General features: G+C 42.4%; 2 protein-coding genes across 4 annotated transcripts in view; both read right to left on the reverse strand.

Annotated features, from left to right (window-relative positions):
- Window positions 1-3,831, reverse strand: part of TGM4 (transglutaminase 4) — a 33,900-nt gene extending 30,069 nt beyond the window's left edge. Inside the window, 1 exon segment of the mRNA XM_075083456.1 lies at window positions 3,693-3,831. Coding sequence (XP_074939557.1) covers window positions 3,693-3,800 — 108 coding nt within the window. The 5' untranslated portion in view covers window positions 3,801-3,831.
- Window positions 3,832-3,888: 57 nt separating this feature from the next.
- KIF15 (kinesin family member 15) overlaps window positions 3,889-22,481 on the reverse strand; it is a 43,163-nt gene continuing 24,570 nt past the window's right edge. For all 3 annotated transcript variants that reach the window (XM_075083457.1, XM_075083461.1, XM_075083460.1), the window contains 11 exons: window positions 21,731-21,835; window positions 20,739-20,861; window positions 13,838-13,984; window positions 12,733-12,837; window positions 12,284-12,448; window positions 11,741-11,847; window positions 9,044-9,116; window positions 8,418-8,455; window positions 6,595-6,760; window positions 6,037-6,168; window positions 3,889-5,453 (listed from right to left, as the gene is read on the reverse strand). In XM_075083457.1, coding sequence (XP_074939558.1) covers window positions 5,391-5,453; window positions 6,037-6,168; window positions 6,595-6,760; window positions 8,418-8,455; window positions 9,044-9,116; window positions 11,741-11,847; window positions 12,284-12,448; window positions 12,733-12,837; window positions 13,838-13,984; window positions 20,739-20,861; window positions 21,731-21,835 — 1,224 coding nt within the window. In that variant the 3' untranslated portion in view covers window positions 3,889-5,390. The remainder of the gene's footprint in view (window positions 5,454-6,036; window positions 6,169-6,594; window positions 6,761-8,417; window positions 8,456-9,043; window positions 9,117-11,740; window positions 11,848-12,283; window positions 12,449-12,732; window positions 12,838-13,837; window positions 13,985-20,738; window positions 20,862-21,730; window positions 21,836-22,481) is intronic.

Here is a 22,481-nt window from a genome sequence, read left to right on the forward strand (position 1 = left end):
AAATGTAGGTATGAAGCCACCAACACACACAGCTAAGAGGTGACACCTGCCCTGTGGGAACAGCTGCACGGCAGCCCCCTGCCTGTCGCCTAAACCAATGGGGGTCACCAATCACCCTCTGCTCCTACTCAGAAGAAGAAATTATTAACTGCAAGCTAGGGGAGGCCACAGGGATTTCTGAAGCAAGTGATGTAGCAAGCACAAAGGTAAAGGGGAAGGGCCATAAAGCTCTGGCTCATAGCTAGTGCAAGCTCTCCAAGGCTAACCCCATCCCAGAGAGGGACAGTTCAGGTATTTAGCCTCATTTTGCCCCACGTGTGACAAAGGTCTCCAACTTTATCAGGGCAACGGTAAACGATCCAAAATGATTCTCACCAGTGAAGCATGTTGCTTTCCTACCAGTCCCACAGCAAACTCTGCAGAGAGGAATAAGAGGGACAACCATACCCAGCTGCTACTGGCCTTCTACAGAAGAAACCTGCTGCTGTGTTATGGCTCACTGTGGGGTGAGGTTTGCCTCCTGGCTTCACCCTCTGCCTGTATGACCAGACAGTTTTACCTTGCTCTGGGCAAGTTGTGTACATCCACATATACCTCTAGTGGGTTGGCAGACTTGGGAGTAAAGAGATGAGAGGGGAAAACAATTCTCTATGTTTCACCTACATTCAGTATATTATTTCTGGATCAGAAAGAGCCTACTGAGGTACATTGCTAGAAAAAAAGCACCTTAAAAAAAGATCTTGCTACTGTCTTTACCCACCTGCCCGAGTGTGTACAGAGGATGGAGCCCAGGCTCTGTTCCAAGCTGTGTTGGGATATGACAAGAGGCAGCAAGTAAAGATTAGAACAAGTGAAGTGTTGATCTGATACAAGGAAAAACAAAGGTGATCAAACACTGGGACAGAGGCCATGGGCTCTCCAACCTTGGAGATATAAAAACTTAACTGGAGAAGGTCATGAGCAACCTGTTGCAGAGCAGGGACTGGACTAGAGACCTCCAGAGGTCCTGATTCAGATTAGTCTGTGAGTCAATCAGTGGTGGAGCAAAGCTGAATCCCACCATTACAGCAGCTATGCTACCTTCAAAAGTGCCCCTGAACCCATGGGTTCTTCTGATCTTCTTCTATTGCAGAACCAAGGAAATCAGATGCAGTGTGCTCTGGAGGTGGCATATGCCCAGCAGGAAGGTTTTCCAGAGATGTCAAGTCACTCTGTGTTCTAGGCAGGGGAGTGGTCCTTGCAATGGCATGCAGTCAGAGAGACAGGAACATCCCCAGGTGTTCCCACAAGGAAGGAGGGAGGTATGAATTCCTCCCCTGCCAAAGGCTTAGCTGAGCCAGCCCAGTGAGTCAAGGATTAGTGTTCTGATTGCTTTTCTAAAATGAGATTAATTTCAGCGTACACTTCAGATAATCCAGAACCACTCCTGATGTGGCAGAAGTAATTTTAGATGAAGTTTGGCAGGGGAGAAGGGAATGTAAAGGAAGACTTTTGTTCCAAGTGAAATGACCCCTCCTGGTCAGGCTGCTCTCAGGCCAGGCCACTCTCAGGCCAGGCCATCACAACACATCCTTCTGGCCAGGAAATCCATCTTTGTGCTGCCATCGAGTATTCTGCTATCCTACATCATAACCTCTTAGAAGCAACAACACACGTTTAACATTTGCTGATGCTTTCCACACGGCACAAGTGATGGCTGCTCTCAGATCTATTTTCAGATTTCTGTAGTTATTCCTCAAACACAAAACTGCTTGAATTCCTGTCACCATGTGGCTGCTTGCAGAAATGCCTTTGTAGCAAGCGTGCAGGATTCAGTGAGACCTCTGAAACGCTTAAGTGTCTATGGTCCTGTGTAATTTAAGCTACTAGGAAGATTACCGCATTTACTTAAAACTTGGATAGTTTTACAGATAAACTGATTAATTTAATTCACAATTACCACCTAGAATGGATCTGAAATTATCCAGAAAAAAGAAACATAATCACAGAATCATGGCATGGTTGAGTTTGGAAGGGACCTCTGGAGATCACCCAGTCCAGCCAGCAGGTTGCCCAGGACCACGTCTAGATGGTTTCTGAGTGTCTCCAAGGATGGAGACCCCACGACCTCCCTGAGCAACCTGTGCCACGGCTCCGTCATCCTCACAGCAAAAAAGTGTTTTCCCGATGTTTGAGGGGAACCTCCTGTGTTTCAGTGTGTGACCATTGCCCCTGGTCCTGTCACTGGGCACCTCTGGAAAGAGCCTGGCTTGGTCCTCTGTGCGCCCTCCCTTCAGGTATTTATATAAAATTGATGAGGTCCCCCTGAGCCTTATCTCCTCCAGGCTGAACCATCCCAGCTCTCTCAGCCTCTCCTATGAGTGGTGCTCCAGTCCCTTCACCATCTTTGTGGCCCTTTCTTGGACTCCGACCAGTATGTCCATCTCTCTCTTGTCCTGGGAAGCTCTGAACTGGACCAGAACTCCAGGTGTGGCCTCACCAGTGCTGAGCAGAGGGGAAGGATCCCCTCCCTTGACCTGCTAACAACACTCCTCCTCAATGACAAAATACTTTGTGTAGCACCTTAAAAAAAAAACAAAACCAACAGAGGGAAACATTTCTATAAATTTCAAAGCAGAAAAATACTCAGAAAAGATGTCGTCAACATTTTCAGTCATTCCACACTCTGCTTTTCTGTTAGTGCTTTTTGGTGGGGATCGGGAACACTAGCAGGATGTAAATTTTTTTTATTATCCTTCCTGCCGTCCTTTCTGGTATACTGGAAAGGATCATCAGAATAGGCAAGTATGAAATTTTTGCTTTTATAACCATCTCGAATAATCACACATAAATTGATTTTCTTTTGTCCAGATGCAAGGCTGGGGTTTTTTTCAGATCCAGTTTCTCTTGTGCATTCTCCTTTGGATTTTAAGTCCAAATGTACATTTTCCATATGAATAACACCACCTGCTCTATGCCTAAATGGGTCTCCCCGGTGTGTTTTTATGATACGCACATGCTACCTGCCTCAGCGCCTCCGCACTGACACCGCCTGGGTGAGAGCTTCACCTCCGCAGGTAAGGACACCGCATGCCTGAGGCGAAAGGCCGGCAGTCCCATGTTAACCTTAAGCACGACGAGGTTTGAGAAACGCAACTGAGATAAAGATCACCCCTTACCAACACCCAAGGAGAGCTCACCAGGTGAGCACGTCGGATGAGCAGCACAACCAACTGCTCCACCCCTCCCTCTTGTCATGAGCAAGCAGAAACAGAGCAAGAGAAGGAGCGGAGCAACATGATTAGCAAAGCAGAGGGCCGAGAACAAGCCCTTTCTTTGATACTCGAGCGTACTAACGTGCTGCTTTTAAAGTAAAACTGCCACAAAAGCACTGCAAATGGGCTTTCAGAGGTGGGCTTAGTTTTCTCTCTTCTACGTGCCAGCAGACTCGCTTCAGCCTGCTGGCTGTTCCCCTCACCTCACCGCGTTAGCCGGGCACCGCTCCCCAGGACCGCCCCAGTTTCCCCAGCAAAGCCCTCCTAAGACAAGTGCCGGGTACCCCCAGGAAGAGCACCAGGAAGCACCGGCTCGCTGCTTCCCCGTGACAGAGGCAGCGCGAAGCGCGGCCCGAGCGGCTGGGTACCGCCCGCCGGGGCAGGCCGCAGCCCGGCTGACGCACGTCGCTTCCCTGCGCCCATTTCCTCGTTCCTTACCCAGGCTCCGGCCGCCGCCCCGCCCGGCCCCACCGCTAGCTTCGCCGCGGCGGCCGCCGCCGCCCCCAGCAGCCCAGCGGCCGCCGCCGCCGCGCCGCCCGCCCGCATGGCCCGGCCCGGCCCAGCGCCTTCCGGGCCCGGGGCGGGGCGGCTGAGGGGGGAAGGGGAAAAGACACACGCACCTGTGCAACATTCGTTGACGTACGAAGGCTTTATTTCTTAATTAGGAAAAAAAAGGATGGAGTACAAGAAAGCCGTAGGTGTACAGCACAGAGAGGGGGGTGATGGGCCAGCAGCGGGCAGGAGACCCTGCCGGCAGCAGTCCCACAAGGCACACAGGTGCTCAGAGGAGCGTTTGTAATCCTAGGGCATGGCAGTAAGAAATACAGCCTATAGGAGACAACAGCGTTGCTGGCCAAGAGAAAGGCCCTCGAGGTTGCTTGTAATCGTTGTTAGTTACTTCTGAGCTCTGTTAGTATTCGCTTACAGAAAAAAAAGCACCCCATTTTACGGTCAGTGCTTTACTTCTATCTTGCACAGAACTGTTCAAGTGGAAACTAGTCTTCAGGATTAGGCAACTTTAAAATTCATAGATAAGCTGGGGGAAATTCTTTCCCCTAGTCAAATACGGAAGAAACTCAGGAGGTATCATCGCTGGTACTTGACACACATCTTTCTCTTCACTCCCTTTTGCCCCATGGCCCGTGGGCAAAGGTAGCATTGTATGAAGTAGCCAAAAAGAGCATGATGGTATTACTGACAGTAATAAAAAAAAAAGCTAACACACACAACTGTTTGATAATGGCATATAAATCAATGCTTTCTGTTCCTCTAATAAATGTTTCAGGTATTTGCAATAAATCTCGAGTGCGATTAAATGAACTAATGCTATACTCCTAAAATGTTCCACATCGTTTCAGATCATGTTTCTTAAACAAGAACTTAAAAAGTTCTTAAATTTTTGTTTGATAAGAAAATGGTTGCGAAATACTTCAAAAGAATTTCCTACAATGCTAATACAAAAGTCTCCTATAAGTTCATACTGGGGAACAATGTTTAAAAAGCATTTTAACTTCAGATAGAGAAAGAAAAGAATACAAAGCCGGAAGATATTCATAGTACTATTTACAAGTCTATTACTAAATTCACATTCATGCTTTAGTGAACAAACTTCAATATGTAAATGATTTAAGCAATGCATAAGTATGAAGAGTTAATAAATTTGACAAATCAATTTTGACACAGTAAAAACAGCCTGTGTTTTGCTTAAAAAAAAAATAAAATAACAGAAATTGTGCTTTTTAAAATTCAGCTCTGATAAAAAAAGTAGCATTTCAGAAGAGTTAGGAACCTGAATAAAAGCACAAAAGGCAACAAAAATCCAGGTGTGTTCCCAGTGAGAAAGCTTCCCCTTGGCAAGGTACAAAAGTTTCAAAGAAGTATGTTCCAGCACCTATACAAAATGAGTTTTTGAAAAATTACAAGAAGGTATTAATATGTCACTGAAAGCTGCCCACATAGCTGGAGTAAAATTCTTCACTAAAAGTTACCACCAGCAAAAAAATCCAGGAAACAAATATTGATTATTCCAGGGCTGCACCAGAAGTCCAGTTTGATAACTGGCTTTTTTCTTATTCTGTACACTTCAAAAATATGGCTCTGCAGTTTTATTTGTGTCATTGTAGCTGATCATGATGCCTACAAGTCACATTTTCTTAATTCTCTCAAAAAAGCATTTTCAACTCGTAGCCTTTTAGTTTCCTGTAAAACAGAAAAAACATAGAATATAATGGAATCATTGAATGTCCTGAGTTGGAAGTGACCCACATGGACCATCAAGTCCAACTCCTGTCCCTGCACAGGACAACCCAATCCCTGTGGGCGTTGTCCAAGTGCCTCCTGAATAGCTTCAGGCTTGGTACCGTGACTGCCTTCGCTGGGAGCCTGTCCCAGTGCTCCACCACCCTCTGGGTGAAGAACCTTTTCCTAATATCCAGCCTAAACCTCCCCCTGCACATCTTCCTGCAATTCCCTCGGGTCCTAAGTAACTAACATGGGAGTATTACGGAAACAAGTATCATTTATTTCGTATTTCTAAATAAGCCATCTCCACACTTGTTCAAGTGTTCTATATATACTATGTACTTGAGCAAATAAAATGGAGTGATTCTTGTCTGGAGTCTGTGAGGTGACCGACAAGTCATAACCCACACAACTGCATAAATCAGAGGTATCTATCTACTACTCTCCAACAGAAGAGCAAGAATTTTAGTTTTCATTCTCAAAGCTTAGCTGTTTTCTGTGTCAGGCCATTACTTCATCTGTGTTCTACTCTGCAACTTACCTCAGTAAGTTTAGCATAATCTTTCTTCAGTTTCACAAGATACTGAATCTTCTGGTTTAGGTTTTGATGTCCGAGTAATTTCCCATTCTCCTCGGCAAGAGAGTCAACTTGCTTCCTCAGTAAGTCCATTTCCTGTAATTAATACATACATTGTGTACCTTTCAACTGGAGCCCCTCCTTCTCTTTTCTGAAGAAATAGCTTCTCTAGAACTATTAATGTGCTAACATTTAAGTTTGTTGTAACATATGATGCAAGAGTTGGTTCATTCAGGAAACACATATTTGTTTTATGTCTCCTTAGGCACTACATTAGATCCGTCTAAAGGGTAAAAGCACCGTTTGATTTGTATTGCAAATTGCAGCAGTGATTTCTGTACCCAGAGCTCCACTAGCGCAGAAAACAGCATTACGAATACAACTAAAATGCAAGACAAAACATTTTCAGAGGCAGTCTTTGATGGCTAATTAATTCAGAATATTGTCCAATTAGCAACAGCTCTACCGCTGCTGAATAAGATTCTACTGTAAAAACAACAACAAAAAATATACATATAGAACCTTTCCAATTCTGTCTCTCTCTTCATACGTTTCCTCCAGTTTTGACCTAATGTCTTCTTTTTCACGAAATGCTTTCAGCTCCAAAGCTCTTGTTTGTTCCATTTCCAGGGTCATTTCAAGACAAATTTTCTCTTTCATTTTGAGGGTATTTTTGGTCTCTTCTAATCTGCCAATATAAAAGCATCATAAAATATTAAAAAGCATAAGTGACGTACAGTTGAATTAGTAAGTCATTCTTGGACGTGCAGGCAGACTCTTGTAAAAATATCCTTTTAAGGCAACTTTTTATACCTAGAAATCAGTGCTAATAGAAGGAAAAATTCCATTCTGCTTCACAGCTCTTGAGTTTGATACAATCTCTTAACTAGTCGGTGTTTTGCAGTTGTTCTTTTTGGGAAGTATGCTGTTTCCATGCAAGTACACTCAGGAAAAAAACAGAAGCTTCACCTACAAGAACACTAAGAATTAATCTAAGGCATGTAAATTTGCCAGATGAACTCTACTGCTCTTCCAAGTTTCCCCTAAATTGCTTGTTTGTAATATGGCTTTTCCCCAATAGCCTTGCTGCTTCGAAACATCTCTGAACAGCTCAGAGATGGTCTGAGCTTGTTTGGGCCGACAACAGAACCACCACCCACTTTGGATAGAATTAAAACATTTTCAGCAGGCAAGACATCTATCAGGCTCACACAGTATTAAACCATGCCATCAAACTTCACAGCCTGTCTACTGGTTATATGAACTTTAGTAATTTTGCATGTCTCGTCAACTAGTGCATAAATGAAAATATTTTCGTTGTCAGTTTTGTTTCACTGAAGCCTGGTGTTTAAGACCTACTGTATGAAAACAGTATTCATTTGCTGCATTTGTCAAGACATTTTCTTGATGGCAAAAGAATCTTTTTCCTCTTTGTACATTATTTGTTTCTATAAGACATTGTAGCACTGTTATAAAGTGTATTTCAGAGACCAGACAGGTGTGAAAAACAAATGCACTGAATTGCAAGATAACCCCTAATCAAGACTAAGGTTTCTGGAAAGCTTGGTATAAATTGCTTTTGAAATGACTGTGTTCACAACAGCTATCGTCATCCTTAAAAGAAGATACTTACATAGAAAGCATTCAATTAAATGTAAATAATTAAATTATTAGGAGATTTGGCCACAAAAAGTCCCTGAAGCAATACAGATTAGGAAAAAAAAAATTACAGGAACAACATTTTCAAACTAATTTTCATCTACTAGTTCAGTATTTTATTTCTTGACTACTACCCATCCAAGGTGGAACACAATTGGATTTCAAGGACTGCTTGCACAGTAGTGCAAACACAATCTAGGAATCCTCTAACAATAAACAATTTTCATTATTCAAGTGCAAAAAATAAATAGCATTAAAAAGTCAAAGAATTATATTAAGTTTAAAATTATAAAATATTTACAATATTAATAAAGAAATGAACAGTATTTCAATTTAGTTTAAAAGGAATGTGCTTAGAATTCACTACATATAAAAGAATTCAAAACATAGATAATTTTAAACAATTCAAAATGCCCCTTCCAATTTAAGTTTTTCTCTGGTTCCACACATTTCAGAGTATTTTCCTGATATAATGTTACCCTTTTAGAAAATATAGTAATAGGTGCTACTACCACCTACTGATGAGGAAGAGTATGAATTCAATGTGTCTTGCAGAACTGTAAGCAGCAATTCCAAACTACATCTTTTATAGTTTCAGATCTTCAGACGTCTCTTGCTTAAATATACCTTTTTGGTATTATGAGTTTAATACAAGTCTCAAGTTCAATAAACAATATGAAACTTACTCTGCTTTGATTTTCAGCATCTCCTCCATTGCTTTATTCTGTAAGAGTTCAAAATATTAGTTACCATCATAATGTTAATATATGCAAAATTATTTGTCACTTAACCAATGCCAAGTGTCTCATTCTGGATCCCACCAAAGACATCCTACTGCCCAGTAACTCACATCTCACATTCACTATAAGTTAATCTCTTTGCTATATGCACGCATTTCCAAGTTCATGCCAGCGCAAGTGACCCACAGCAGTATCTCTGTCCATTCATACACAGCAGAGCTTTGACAGGGAGTTCTTCCGTCTGGGAGATCCGTGGCAACCTCCGCTGTGACATTAACTTCCTTTTGGCAGAGCCTTGACATTGAAGATGGTGTCACATGCTCTTTCCAACTCTGTGGTGATGTGTCAGATTTAGTGATCTGAATCTGTTTGTGGTTATCATGCGATCTGACACCCAGTTCACTTGTGTTAGACCAAGACAGAAACCTTAAGGAGATCAGTATCAGGCTCTGTATCTGTTAGAATTCACTAGAAATCAGTGTTTGTTTCACTACCATGAAATAGAAGAAAACATGTTAATACTTCTTAGCAGGGAAACAGCAACCGACTGCTATATGAAAAGGGTGATATACCTTGGCCAGTCGTTCTTCAGCAATCTCCTCCTCTTTTTCTTTGAGGTACTGAACATCAAGATGTTTCTGGTCACTAGGAAATCCAAGAATGAGTAAAGTCTCTCAAACAGGGTAAACCAGCTTTTAAAACAATATCTTATCCAGATTAAACCAGTAAGTGTGCATAGTCGTCCTGACACATGTTCATACCCAGAATACTGAACATCATTAAACAACTCTGGAAGGATTTAAAATTTATATTTCAAGAACATCACATTTTCCTTTGCTAGAGTATAGAGAAAGTAATGTTTTAATGAAAACAATTAAAAAATATAGTAACTATGCAAAACTGTATGTTAGACAGCTTTGGGACTGAGTTAAATGTTTTATTAGTTCACGATGTTCATGGGTGTGTACAGACTGCAGAAAGCAACTCCTTCCTACACGACCTTTGTAGGCTCAGTGGTCTTGCCAAGTTCAGAAAGTGACAGATTTTTGTATTCAGAAGACATGGAAACTTTTAATTTTGTTAGTTTTTAATAAACATGACATTGGACTGAAGTAAGCAAACACTGTAAAATTAAAAGAACCTACAAACCAACACACCATTGGGACCACTTCATTCTTGTAGTATGGCATAAGGGAAGAACTTCGTTGATTAACAGTTATTGTAATTTGATGCAATTGGAAAAATTCACTATCTTCCATAACTTAAAATCTTTGTCAACATATTTAGCTAGGTTGATTTATTTTTCATATCTGGTATAAACAGTCTCAGCCAGAGAGTGTGTGTATGTGTGGGTAGGTTTTTTTTTTTTAAGTTTTAAGCTGGCATTTAATTAACAAGTCTAACAACTTCTGAGAACTAAAATAAAAATTATTTTTCTTGTTAATTTTTGGTACCACCCACTTCCAAATTCCATCCAAATTCATCCAGCTTATAAATAGTTAGGCAAAACTGCAACACACTTTGTTTTCTTATTCTCAGTGGATACTTACGTGAGTTTTTAAACCTCCAAGTTAAGCATAATCAATGATTCTAGAGCTTTTCAGATTCCAGTACTGGTCAGCCTGTACCAGCTCCAAAGCAGTGAGCCGAGCCTGCTCCAGCATAGCATTACAGAGGTGAAGGTTGACCTTTCCTGTACAGCTTGCTCTTCCCTGCCCTAACACTAAATACCAAAAGAGAGGAGGCACTTGGTCTCATTTTCTATTCTCAAACATCCTCCAATGCAGTCCAAGATCCTTACATCTCATTACTTTGTCACAAGTGACACCAATGATCAAATAGTCTTGCTCTCTAACACTGGGCCATGCAAAAGATTACTACCTGGCTGCTGCTCCTGCCAGCTGCTCCCATAACGTGTGAGGCATGTGTCTGTTGTGAATATCCCCACCTGAGATATCTAAACCTGATTTTTCAGAGAGCATACAATATACTATTAGCCTTCGGTCTATTCAAGCCACAACTCTTATTAAGTAACAGCAGCTGGGAATTGTTAATGCTTATCCAAATCATCACCCAAGGTCCCAGGCTGGGAATCCAGCAAATGAGGATCGTAAAAGCAATACTTTTCTGTGAAAAACTGAGTCCAAGTAATCTACTCCATAAACTGTGTGAAAAACAAAGCCACAGAATCCAGTTTTCGATGGCAAGGTAACCCCTTCTTTTTCTGTGATTCCCATTTCAATTCACAACACACTTTTAAATGTCTGTTGCAAACAAAGCAGAAGGCCCTAGGGACAACATCACCATTCAGTATCCCACCTGATCTGTCCCACCAAGCAGGCCTTGTGGGCAGAATGTTTTCCAGAAATTAATCCCTTCATAATTCAAGATTACTGTATAATATATAAAATGCAAGGACAAATTGGAGCTGCACAGACACCTGCAATTACTGCATCTTGTATTTACCACATCTTCTACTTGGAACACTTAATTTTGCAAATTTAATAGTGTCCTTTTACATTAAGTATTTACCTTGCGAAAAAGTCAGTTCTAAAACTGACAACACTGATACTTCATTGGAAGTTCTGGAAAATATTTTTTTATACATTTAATAGGCAAAAAAAGATTAAACTCCTACTGAGCATTAAGTTACTGTTTAAATTGTACTTAAAAATTAGTTGTCATTAAATATCAACAGAATTATTTGCTGCCAGTTAAGATTTCTTTTCACCCGATGTAAACCAACAGATTATTTAATTCTTTACAAAATTGAAAACAAAGAAAAACCAAAAAAGGTAAGCCACAAAGCAAAATATTTTCTGTCCAAAACTAAGATGTACAGATTACAGCTTGAACCAAACCTCAGGATATCTCAAATCTGAGGTATACAGCAGCCTACCATCTTTTCAGGGGAAGTTCATTCCTTACCCTCAAAAACATAAGGGGGAAAACTGGTTCCATTTATGTCTGTGTTAAAACTTGTGTTGAATTCATTTGGACATTTCCTATCTTCTGAATCCATAACTGCAATTAGTGATATGGCAATATATAATACATGGCAATAACTATGCATGTAATTATTTTACATTCTATTTCCATTTCCTTTATAAAAATTTGCTGTATTTAAGAATTTGTGATTTAAAGGCCATAAAGTTAACAAGCCAGTAAACAATTTTCATAGAAGATTGTATTTCAAATAAAAACTGTAAATTTCTTTATTTCACTTAATTGCTTTAAGACAGGCTTTTTCTTGTTTTATTTTACTTTACCTGTTCTTGCTTAGTCTCTGAGCTTCTACAAGGCTCTGTAAATTCCTGTTGTTCTCCACCAATATCTGCATTTCCAGGCGCAAGTTCTCCATCTCACTTAATTGTTCCTAAGCAAGAGAAATTGGAAACATTTGAAGACCAAATTGCAATTCCTGTTTTCATTTCCAGTTGAACATGTTTCTAAGTAAAACAGAAGACAAAACTATTTCTCAGAAAACAAGCGCAGTTCTCTGGCAAAGATCTGCATCACCCTTCTATTTACAGTTTCATTAGAAACTTTGGAATAAGAACAGTTTCATCAGCAAAAAATGATGTTACAATTTGATATTCATGAACAAGAAACAACTCAGTCCTTGGAAAAACAAGATATATGGACATCTCAAGCAACTTGTCATTTGTTACCAGCCTAGGTAAAGAGAAGACGAAGAACTCCCTTCCTGCTTTAATGGACAGTCTGCTATGCAGAGCTCATTAAAAATCTGAATTCTGTATTCTGTCGTATTTTAACCTTACAAATTGCCTGTAAAGATTAATTCATAGTACCTTCAGCCTTAGAATTTCATCATTTTTAGCTGTTCGTTCTTCATTCAGTTCATGCACAAGACGCTCCAGATTTATTGCAGAAGCCCTCCGATCAGCTATTTCTTGCTCGTGAGTTTTCAAGAGCTTTGCCAAATCCACATCAAAATTAGGGGGAGTTTTTGGGCACTGGCAAGTTTAAAAGAAACAAAACCCACAAACTATTAGTAAAGAACTGTTTACCCTGTATATTGGTTACATGTTTTAATACTTGGAGATTTATGTTAATATATTCCTGGCAGACAGATAATCAATAATACATTTAAGTTACAAGCAAGGTGCATGGGATTCAACCATTCTCGATACGTTGTCATTCCTGGTCCCAGCCTGAAGCCATGTTGTGAAGGTTATTGGACCTTTTCAATGAGTTTTAACAGTCATTACAATGAAAATGTTTCTCTCAGATACCATACCTGGGGAAATGTTACTGAAGATGAGTCCACAAAGCAATCTATTTGCTTAATTTTTAGTTCATATTCATTCTTCCTCTTCTCCAGTTCTTCTGTCATTTTGTCCAGCTATTAGAAACCCCAATTAGAATTAAACTAGCTCATAATGCAGACAAATATTAAAGAAAACAGCAGCCAGGTCTCTATTTTGAGCAAGCTTAAGTACACCACAAGTTATTTTAATTACCTTAGACTTCACTTTCATAGTTGTTTTCTGTATTTACCTAATAACTGTTAATCATTCAATAGTTGCATGTAACAAGCATTCTTTGAAAGCATGTATAGACTATATACCGTATACCATGTAGTTAATCTGAATTTTGTTCTTCCTGTTTTTGGTTGTTTGTTTTTTTTTTTGCCTTGCTACCACAATCTACCTTTCAAAGGGCTTGCTAGCACAGGAACTATTATGAACTTTGTTGGCAAACACAACTGGTCAAGACATGATTTGATACAAAGATTTTGCTGGTATAGATCTAATCAGTTTCCTCAGAGAATTGCTGACATGACAAAAGGACTCTTTATTCCAAAATAACTTATCCTTATTAGAGTTTTTGCCAACACAAATATATTACTTTGCACTATGACAGTTGTGACAACTAGAGTTAAAATTTGGACAAAGGCTTAACATAACTCTTTGGTCTATGGAACAAAAGCTCCAAATCACTTTCAGACTGCATAATTTGCGTAGCAGGGCTAACTGTTGAGCTCTGTAATGATACAGTTTATGGATAAGTGTTAAGCAGAGGAAAAAGTAATCCCCTAGGTTATACTGCTTATAACCTCAGGTTGCTCTGTTATTATAGGTACTGATAACTTTACTCTGCTTTCAGAGTAAACGTTTTAATGATCGCTAGGCACCATTTCCGAAGTATTTAAGAAGTTACTTAGCCTTTGTTCAGAAGCTTTTTAACAACTACTTTGCTTTTACAGGAAGGAGTGTTGCTCTTCACTGAGAGTGCTGTGTACAAGATGCTCTAAAATTACAGGTAAAACCTTTTCCAGAAGCTACAGTTAACCACAGCTCCTTCCCAAGGAGCCAATTATCAGAAGAATTTCCTTGTTTTACCTGTTCCCTGAGTTCCTGGATCAGAGCTTCTTTCTTTGCTATGTCTTCCTGTGCACATTGAAGCAATGAATCATGTTTCTTAGAGGCCTCTGTCAGTCTTATCAGCTGATCAGTGGTATGATGCAAGTCTTCACACAGCAGGTCTCTCTATTTTAAGTCATTGGATCAGTAAAGAAATGTTAGTTATTACTCTAAAACAGTTGCTTCAAGATGTTTTGTCATTGGTGCTAAGAGTGCTAACAGCTACGAGCATCTCCCTTTTGCCACCGTGAATTGTATAAAGCATTAATCTATACATTTCTTATTTTAGCATGCTTTCTATATCCATTGTCTTGGTTGCAGAACAAAAATGAGAGCTTCCCTACAGTAAAGTTACAGTTAGATACTTGTGAAAGGTATTTGGAATCAACCAAGAAAGAATGAAGGAAATTATTAACTGACGCACAAAATCAAAGGAGAAACACTATGATTTTATCAGGAGGTAGTTACACCCAAGGATAACAGTGTAATAAGAATTGTTACTTCAGTTTAGAATCACTGAATGTCCTGAGCTGGAAGGGACCCATAAGGACCATCGAGTCCAACTCCTGTCCCTGCACAGGACAACCCCAAATTCACACCAAATCTCTGAGGGCGCTGTCCAAGTGCCTCCTGAATAGCTCCAGGCTTGGTGCTGTGACTGCCTCCCTGGGGAGCCTGTTCCAGTGCTCCACCACCCTCTGGGGGAAGAACCTTTTCCTAATATCCAACCTAAACCTCCCCTGGCACATCTTCCTGCCATTCCCTTGGATCCTGTCATTGGTCACCAGAGAGAAAAGATCAGCACCCGCCCCACCTCCTCCCCTTGTGAGGAAGCTGTATACCACGATGAGGTCTCCCCTCAGTCTCCTCTTCTCTACGCTGAACAAGTGACTTTAGCCACTCCTCATACGGTTTCTCCTCTAAACCCTTCACCAACTTTGTGGTCCTTCTCTGGACTCTCTCTAGTAGCTTTATATCCTTAATGTACTGTGGCACTCAAAACTGCACACAGTGCTCAAGGTAAGGCCACACCAGCACAGAGCAGAGCAGGACAACTACCTCCCTCGACCGGCCGCAGTGCAGTGCTTGATGCACCCCAGGACATGGTGGGCCCTCTCGGCTGCCAGGGCACACTGTTGGCTCATGTTCAACTTGCCATCAACCAGAACCCCCAGGTCCCTCTCTGCAGAGCTGCTATGGAGCATCTCGTTCCCCAGGCTGTAGGTACATCCTGGGTTGCTGCGCCCCACATGCAAAATCCAGCACTTGCCCTCATTAAGCTTCATACGGTTGGTGATTGCCCAGCTCTCCAGTCTGTCCAGATCTCTCTGCAGGGCCTCTCTGCCGTCGAGAGTGTCAACAGCTCCTCCCAATTTTGTGTCATTAGCAAACGTAATTAGTCTTCCTTCCAGTCCTGTATCCAGGTCATTTATGAAGAGATTAGAGAGTACTGGCCCTAAGATGGATCCCTGCGGAGCCCCACTAGTGACTGGCCACCAGCCTGATGTAACCCCATTTACTATAAACCTTTGAGCCCAACCGATCAGCCAATTGCTCACCCACTGCATTACATGTTTATCCAGCTGTGTGCTGGGCATTTTGTCCAGGAGGATACTGTAAGAGACAGTATCGAAAGCTTTACTGAAATCCAAAAAGATCACATCTGGGGTTTTTTTGTTTGTTTAAAAAACAAACAAAAACAACATCAACAACAAAAAAACCCAACAAAACAAAATGAGAAGGTGATCCATTTAGCAGGCAACTCAGTTTAGGATTCAAGAATGTCAAGGTTAGATATTATTTATGAAGATAGTTTATTAAATGTAGTGGAAATACATTTAAGAATGGGTTTTGAGAAGGAAACGCTACTCTGGAAGACTTTATTGATGCTATATGATTGGACTAAGCCTCTGTAACATGACAGATGATCTTGTAGAAATTACTTGTAAGGAGAGGCTGGTGATTTTGACTGATAGACATGTTCACCAAAGTAGCGGTGAGAGCAGTAATAGGACAGACAAAGTTCAAAAAGATAGATAACATTTTAAAAAGCAAAACTGCAGTTGAACCAACCATACATCCTAGATCTGTTTCCAGCAGGTGGAGCTTTTAGTTAAAATTATGAATAAAAAGATGTTACTGAATATAGCAGCACTGGGGGAAGAGTTAATATTAAACATAAAATATTCTTCTACCTATTTTAATTTCTCAGCTGCATCACCTAATGTTGCTATTAAATTCAGCTGATGACTCCTGTGAGGCACGCAGCAGCAGCAACAGTAGTCCTGCAACTGGGCGCTAGTTTGGGGTATAAACAGGCGTTTCCTGTGCCAGGGAACCCGATAAAGAGCCCGGAGGGGCCCTTGCACCAAAACCAACTGGCTGCTCTTGCGAGTGAGGCAGACAGGGCTTGGGCGTTGCTGGAGCAACAGCAGGAGATTTAAACGGCTCCCTAGGGAGCACGAGTGACCAGGACGGGCAGACAGGTCATGGCGTGTCAGGAAGGGCGTGACGCAGTAGTTGGCACAGCAGTTCACACAGGCAGGACGAGCAGGCAGCTGTCAAGCTCTCCTCATGGTCTATGCTCTCCCAAAAAAGACATAGCCGTGGTCTCTGCTCAGACAAGAGCTATCGCCAGGAGACAGACATGTGGCGACACAGACAGAACTCCCACTAAGCCACCCAGGTCTCTGGCTGCAGGGAGTGCCAGAGCCTTGCTCCAGTCATGGAGGGCTCCCGAGACAGGACCTATGTGAGGTGTGAGCAGGTGGAGGATCTGCTCAGCATGGTGGCAGAGCTGAAAGAGGAAGTTGCAAGACTGAGGAGTATCAGGGAATGTGAGAGGGAGATAGACTGGCGGAGCCGCTCCTTACCATCCCTGAGACAAGCACACCAGATAGAAGCATCAAGAGAAGGAGTGGCCCCCCCCCGCCCTCGTGCCACCAGGCAGAGGGAGGGGACCCAAGAGACAGAAGATGGATTCAGATCCCTGCTCGGCACAGTAGGCGAATCCTCTCCTGGCCAACTTCACCCCGCCAGGTGCCCTTACACAATAGGTATGAGGCTCTGGAACCCAAGGGCCAGGAGGACGAAGATACAGACAGTGATCCACCCAAGGGGTTGACTAGAGGGAACCAGTCAGCCCCACGAATTACAATGGCCACTGGTAAAAAAAAAAAAAAAAAAAAAAAAAAAAAAAAAGGGGAATTGTCATAGGGGACTCCCTTCTGAGGGGAACAGAGGGCCCGATATGCCGGCTGGACCCATCCCATAGGGAAGTCTGCTGCCTCCCTGGGGCAAAGGTAAGAGACATTACCAGGAAGCTCCCTAGGCTAGTAAAAGGATCCGATTATTATCCACTAGTGGTTGTTCAGGGCGGCAGTCGTGAAGTAGCCGAGAGAGGCGCAAAGACAATGAAAAGGGACTTTAGAGAACTGGGGCGATCGGTTGAAGGATCAGGAGCGCAGGTAGTGTTTTCCTCCATCCCATTGGTAGCCGGGAGACATATGGAAAGGAACAGGAAGTCCCACCTCATTAACATGCGGATCAGAGGCTGGTGCCAGTGGTGGAATTTTGGTATTTTTGATCATGGGGCAGTTTACATGGCACCAGACCTGCTGGAGACAGATGGGGTTCACCTGTCACAAAGGGGGAAAAGGATTCTGACTCAGGAGTTAGCAGGCCTCGTTGAGAGGGCTTTGAACTAGATACGAAGGGGGAAGGGGATAAAACCAGGCTAGCTAGGAATGAGCCTAGGGGTGGCATACCTGTGTTAGAAGCGAGATCAATAGATCAGTTGAAGTGCATTTATACCAATGCACGCAGCATGGGCAATAAACAGGAGGAGCTGGAAGCCATCGCGTGCCAGGGAAACTATGATGTGGTCGCCATCACAGAAATATGTTGGGATGACTCGCACAACTGGAGCGCTGCAATGGATGGCTATAAGCTCTTTAGAAGGGACAGCCAAGGAAGGAGAGGTGGAGGGGTAGCCTTGTATGTTAGAGAGTTTTTTGACTGTCTAGAACTCAATGACGGTAATAAGGTTGAGTGCTTATGGGTAAGGGTCAGGGGGAAGGCCAATAAGGGAGACATCCCGGTGGGAGTCTGTTACAGACCACCCAACCAGGATGAAGAGACAGATGAAGTACTGTACAAGCAGTTGGCTGAAGTCTCACAATCTCTAGCCCTAGTTCTCGTGGGAGACTTCAACTTACCAGATGTCTGCTGGAAATACAACACAGCAGAGAGAAAGAATCTTGGAGATTCCTGGAGTGTGTGGGAGATACCTTCCTGACGCAACTGGTAAGCGAGCCAACCAGGGGAGGTGCCCCGCCGGACCTGGTGTTTACACACAGAGAAGGCCTGGTGGGTGATGTGGTGGTCAGAGGCTGTTGTGGGCTCAGCAACAATGACATGATAGAGTTTTCGATTCTTGGAGAAGTAAGAAAGAGGGTCAGCAAAACCACTACCCTGGACTTCAGAAGGGCAGACTTTGGATTGTTAAGGAGTCTGGTTAACAGAGCCCCTTGGGAGGCAGTCCTGAAGGGCAAAGGAGTCCAGGAAGGCTGGATGTTATTAAAGAAGGAAGTCTCAGAGGTGCAGGAGCAGGCCGTCCCCATGTGCCGTAAGTCGAGCAGGCGGGGAAGAAGACCGGCTTGGCTGAAGAGTGAGCTTTGGCTGGAACTCAAGAAAAAAAGGAGAGCTTACCGCCTTTGGAAGAAGGGACAGGTGACTCAGGAGGACTACAAGGATGTTGTGAGGTTATGCAGGGAAAAGATTAGGAAGGCAAAGGCCCAGCTGGAACTTAAACTGGCCGCCACTGTTAAAGGTAACAAAAAATGTTTTTATAAATACATCAGTGACAAAAGAAGGGCCAGGGAGAATCTCCCTCCTTTGTTGGATGCGGAAGGTAACCTTGCCAGGAAAGATGAGAAGGCTGAGGTACTTAATGCTTTCTTTGCCTCAGTCTTTAATAGTCGGACTGGTCACCCTCAGGGTTGTCAGGCCTCTGTGCTGGGAGATGGAGATAGTATGCAGAACGAAGTCCCAGTTGTTGAAGAGGTGGCAGTCACTGCCCTGCTCCTTCACCTGGATGTTCACAAGTCCATGGGGCATGATGGGATCCACCAGAGGATACTGAGGGAGCTGGCAGAGGAGCTCGCCAAGCCACTGTCCATCATTTATCAGCAGTCCTGGTCAACCTGGGAGGTCCCAAACGACTGGAAACTAGCGAATGTGACGCCCCTCTACAAGAAGGGTCGGAAGGAGGATCCAGGGAACTACAGGCCTGTCAGCCTGACCTCAGTGCTGGGAAAGGTCATGGAGCAGATCATCTTGAATACCATTACGCAGCACATGCGGGACACCCAGGGGGTTGGGCTCAGCCAGCATGGGTTTATGAATGGGAGGTCCTGCCTCACTAACCTTGTCTCCTTCTATAAGGTGACCTGCTTAGTGGATGAGGGGAAGGCTGTAGACATTGTCTACTTGGACTTTAGTAAGGCCTTTGACACTGTCTCCCACAGCATTCTCCTGGAGAAGCTGGCTGCTCATGGCTTGGACAAATGCACTCTGCACTGGGTTAAAAACTGGCTGGACAGCCGAGCCCAGAGAGTAGTAGTGAATGGAGCAAAATCCAGTTGGTGGCCAGTCATGAGTGATGTTCCCCAGGGCTCAGTGTTGGGGCCAGTCCTGTTCAATATCTTCACTGATGATCTGAATGAGGGGATCGAGTACACCCTCAGTAAGTTTGCAGATGACACCAAGCTGGGTGGAAGTGTTGATCTGCTGGAGGGCAGGAAGGCCCTACAGAGGGACCTGGACAGGCTGGATCATTGGGCCGGAGCCAACAGTATGAGATTCAACAAGGCTCAGTGCCAGGTCATGCACTTGGGTCACAACAACCCCATGCAACGCTACAGGCTTGGGGAGGAGTGGCGGGAGAGCTGCCTGGAGGAAAAGGACCTGGGGGTGTTGGTTGCCAGCCAGCTGAACATGAGCCAGCAGTGTGCCCAGGTGGCCAAGAAGGCCAATGGCATCCTGGCTTGTATCAGGAATTGGGTGGCCAGTAGGAGCAGGGAGGTGATCGTGCCCCTGTACTCAGCACTGGTGAGGCCGCACCTCAAGTACTGTGTGCAGTTTTGGGCTCCTCACTATAAGAAGGACATCAAGGCGCTGGAGCTTGTCCAGAGAAGGGCAAAGTTGGTGAAGGGTCTAGAGAACACGTCTTATGAGGAGTGGCTGAGGTAATTGGGGTTGTTTAGCCTGGAGGAGGCTGAGGGGAGACCTTATTGCTCTCTACAACTACCTGAAAGGAGGTTGTAGTGAGGTGGGGGTCAGTCTCTTTTCCCTAGTAACAAGTGATAGGACGAGAGGAAATGGCCTCAAGCTGCGCCAGGGGAAGTTTAGGTTGGATATTAGGAAAAACTTCTTCACTGAAAGGGTTGTCAGGCATTGGAACAGGCTGCCCAGGGAGGTGGTGGAGTCTCCATCCCTGGAAGTATTTAAAAGGGTAGACGTGGTGCTTGAGGATATGGTTTAGTGGTGGACTTGGCAGTGATAGGTTAGCGGTTGGACTCGATGGTCTTAAGGGTCTTTTCCAACCTTAACGATTCTATGATTCCTTAGTGGCCTTAAAATTAAACCAGCCTTTTAGCACAGGTTTTTATGAAGTAGCTTATAAAATATTTATGTCAAGTAATGTGATAATTTAACAGAATGTGTCAGGTATCTTATGAAAAATTCCTTTCAGAACAGCTTAACTACCTCTAGTTTGAACTAAAATGAGATTAAGTTTTATACATGTATTTTAAGCAAAACCACATCCAATTGGCCAGTTGAACAAATAATCATAATATGCCAACTTTAATGTTTTTACCTCAATGTTATCAGCTATTTGTCTTCTCTCCAAGGCTTCTCTCAGTTCTTCAATCTTCTTTTCTTGATCCTCTATGATTCCTTTGCTTTCTTCTTTTGCAGCCAGGACAAGATTATACTTGTACTACGAAGAGAATGAAATTAAACTTCAGAATATTTTAGGAAAACATGTTATCAAGGAAAGTTGGCAAACATAATACAAATAAATATATATATCCCAAGTGCTGTGATGACAACTACAAATGTTTAAAATTTCAGTGTCAATGACTAAAATCAGAACAATATAACATATTTGCTAAATTGTACTGTTATTAGAAATGATTTGTCAGAACAATGGAAAAAGGTTATTAATTTAATATGCATTAGCAACCACAATACATATTAACTGTTAAAACCATTACTGAAAAAGCAGATAACCATGTGTAGAAGTCTGTCTCATCAACATTTTGTCTGTAGGACCTTTTGAATTCATTGTTCATACACATACAGTATCAAAAACATTCTATGGGTTGCTCTATCAGTTTGCAAACCAGACCTGTTTTAATAAAGAAGATGCATCACATTTATTCATAGCTATTAAAATACATAGTTTTAGTTCTTTATACTTATGTTTTCAGGTGTAGAACAGAGTAATGTTCAGCAACATAAAAATTCACACCCTCAAAAATCAATTTACTATTCAGCCTCAATTGTTGAGGTCAAATTGCCAATTGCTGAGAAAATCTAAATGTGACTGTCAGCTGAGTGTAGTTTACAGGATATGAATAGGTCCCTTTAGAGACTCTGCTCTTTACCCACCACCACAGGGGAAGAGTTCAGTTTTCAAGACAGCCTTAGGCATAAAATGTTCAGAAGATTTCAGCATGTCAAAACAAAGAAGTTTCCTTCTAAAACACTACAGCAAGTTACGCTGTATGAGACCCATGATAAGATGTGTCATTGCCTTCCATTTCTGAAAAGCTAAACCATGTCCTTCAAAATGACAGAACATACATTTATATCCTCGAGCTCTCTTGTCAGCCCATCTATGGACTCAGTTTTATGATTAATTGAAGATCTCAGCTCCTGGATCTGTCTCATCAAGTCAGTTACAACTTCCTGCAACATAAAAAAGTTAATCCTGAGACATTATATATAATATACATTTTACTACTGGACTTACTTTGGTGTATAATTTGTCAATCCGAAATTTCAAACAGCCATTTGAAAAATGAAGCCTCAGCAGGCACATATGAAGCAGTAACAGGACAGTTGTTAAATCATTGGGTTCCAAGCACTTACATAAAGAATTAAATAACCTGCTATGTTCATCAGAAGAGAAGACTAGCCCTCTGATTTAGTCTCAGGCTGTAATGGGTTTCTAATAGGACAACAGAAGTGCTATAGTTTAAGGTTACATTTGTTTGTGATGGAAAAAGGCACATTCAAGAAAAACCGCTGCACTGACAATAACAGATCCTTCTGACCACACACGTCAAATTTTTGGTTTCGGCATAGAAAAAGCAAGACTTGTCAATGCATTGTGCTGGATAGTAAACACACTATGTGATTTCTCTTGCCTGTCTTACATACAGCATAAATGCTTGTACTATGGGAACTTCTGCTATTTAAGGTTTCAGAACACAAGAACAATCTTTTCATGTAAAAGTGCTTTGATTTTATTAATAAAGATACCCAGTCACATTCTTATATCACCTTTCTTAGCTTTTCTATTAGCCCATTACGACATGACACTGATTGGTAG

The sequence above is a fragment of the Phalacrocorax aristotelis genome, chromosome 2, assembly GCF_949628215.1.
Source record: "Phalacrocorax aristotelis chromosome 2, bGulAri2.1, whole genome shotgun sequence".
NCBI classification, from domain to species: domain Eukaryota; kingdom Metazoa; phylum Chordata; class Aves; order Suliformes; family Phalacrocoracidae; genus Phalacrocorax; species Phalacrocorax aristotelis.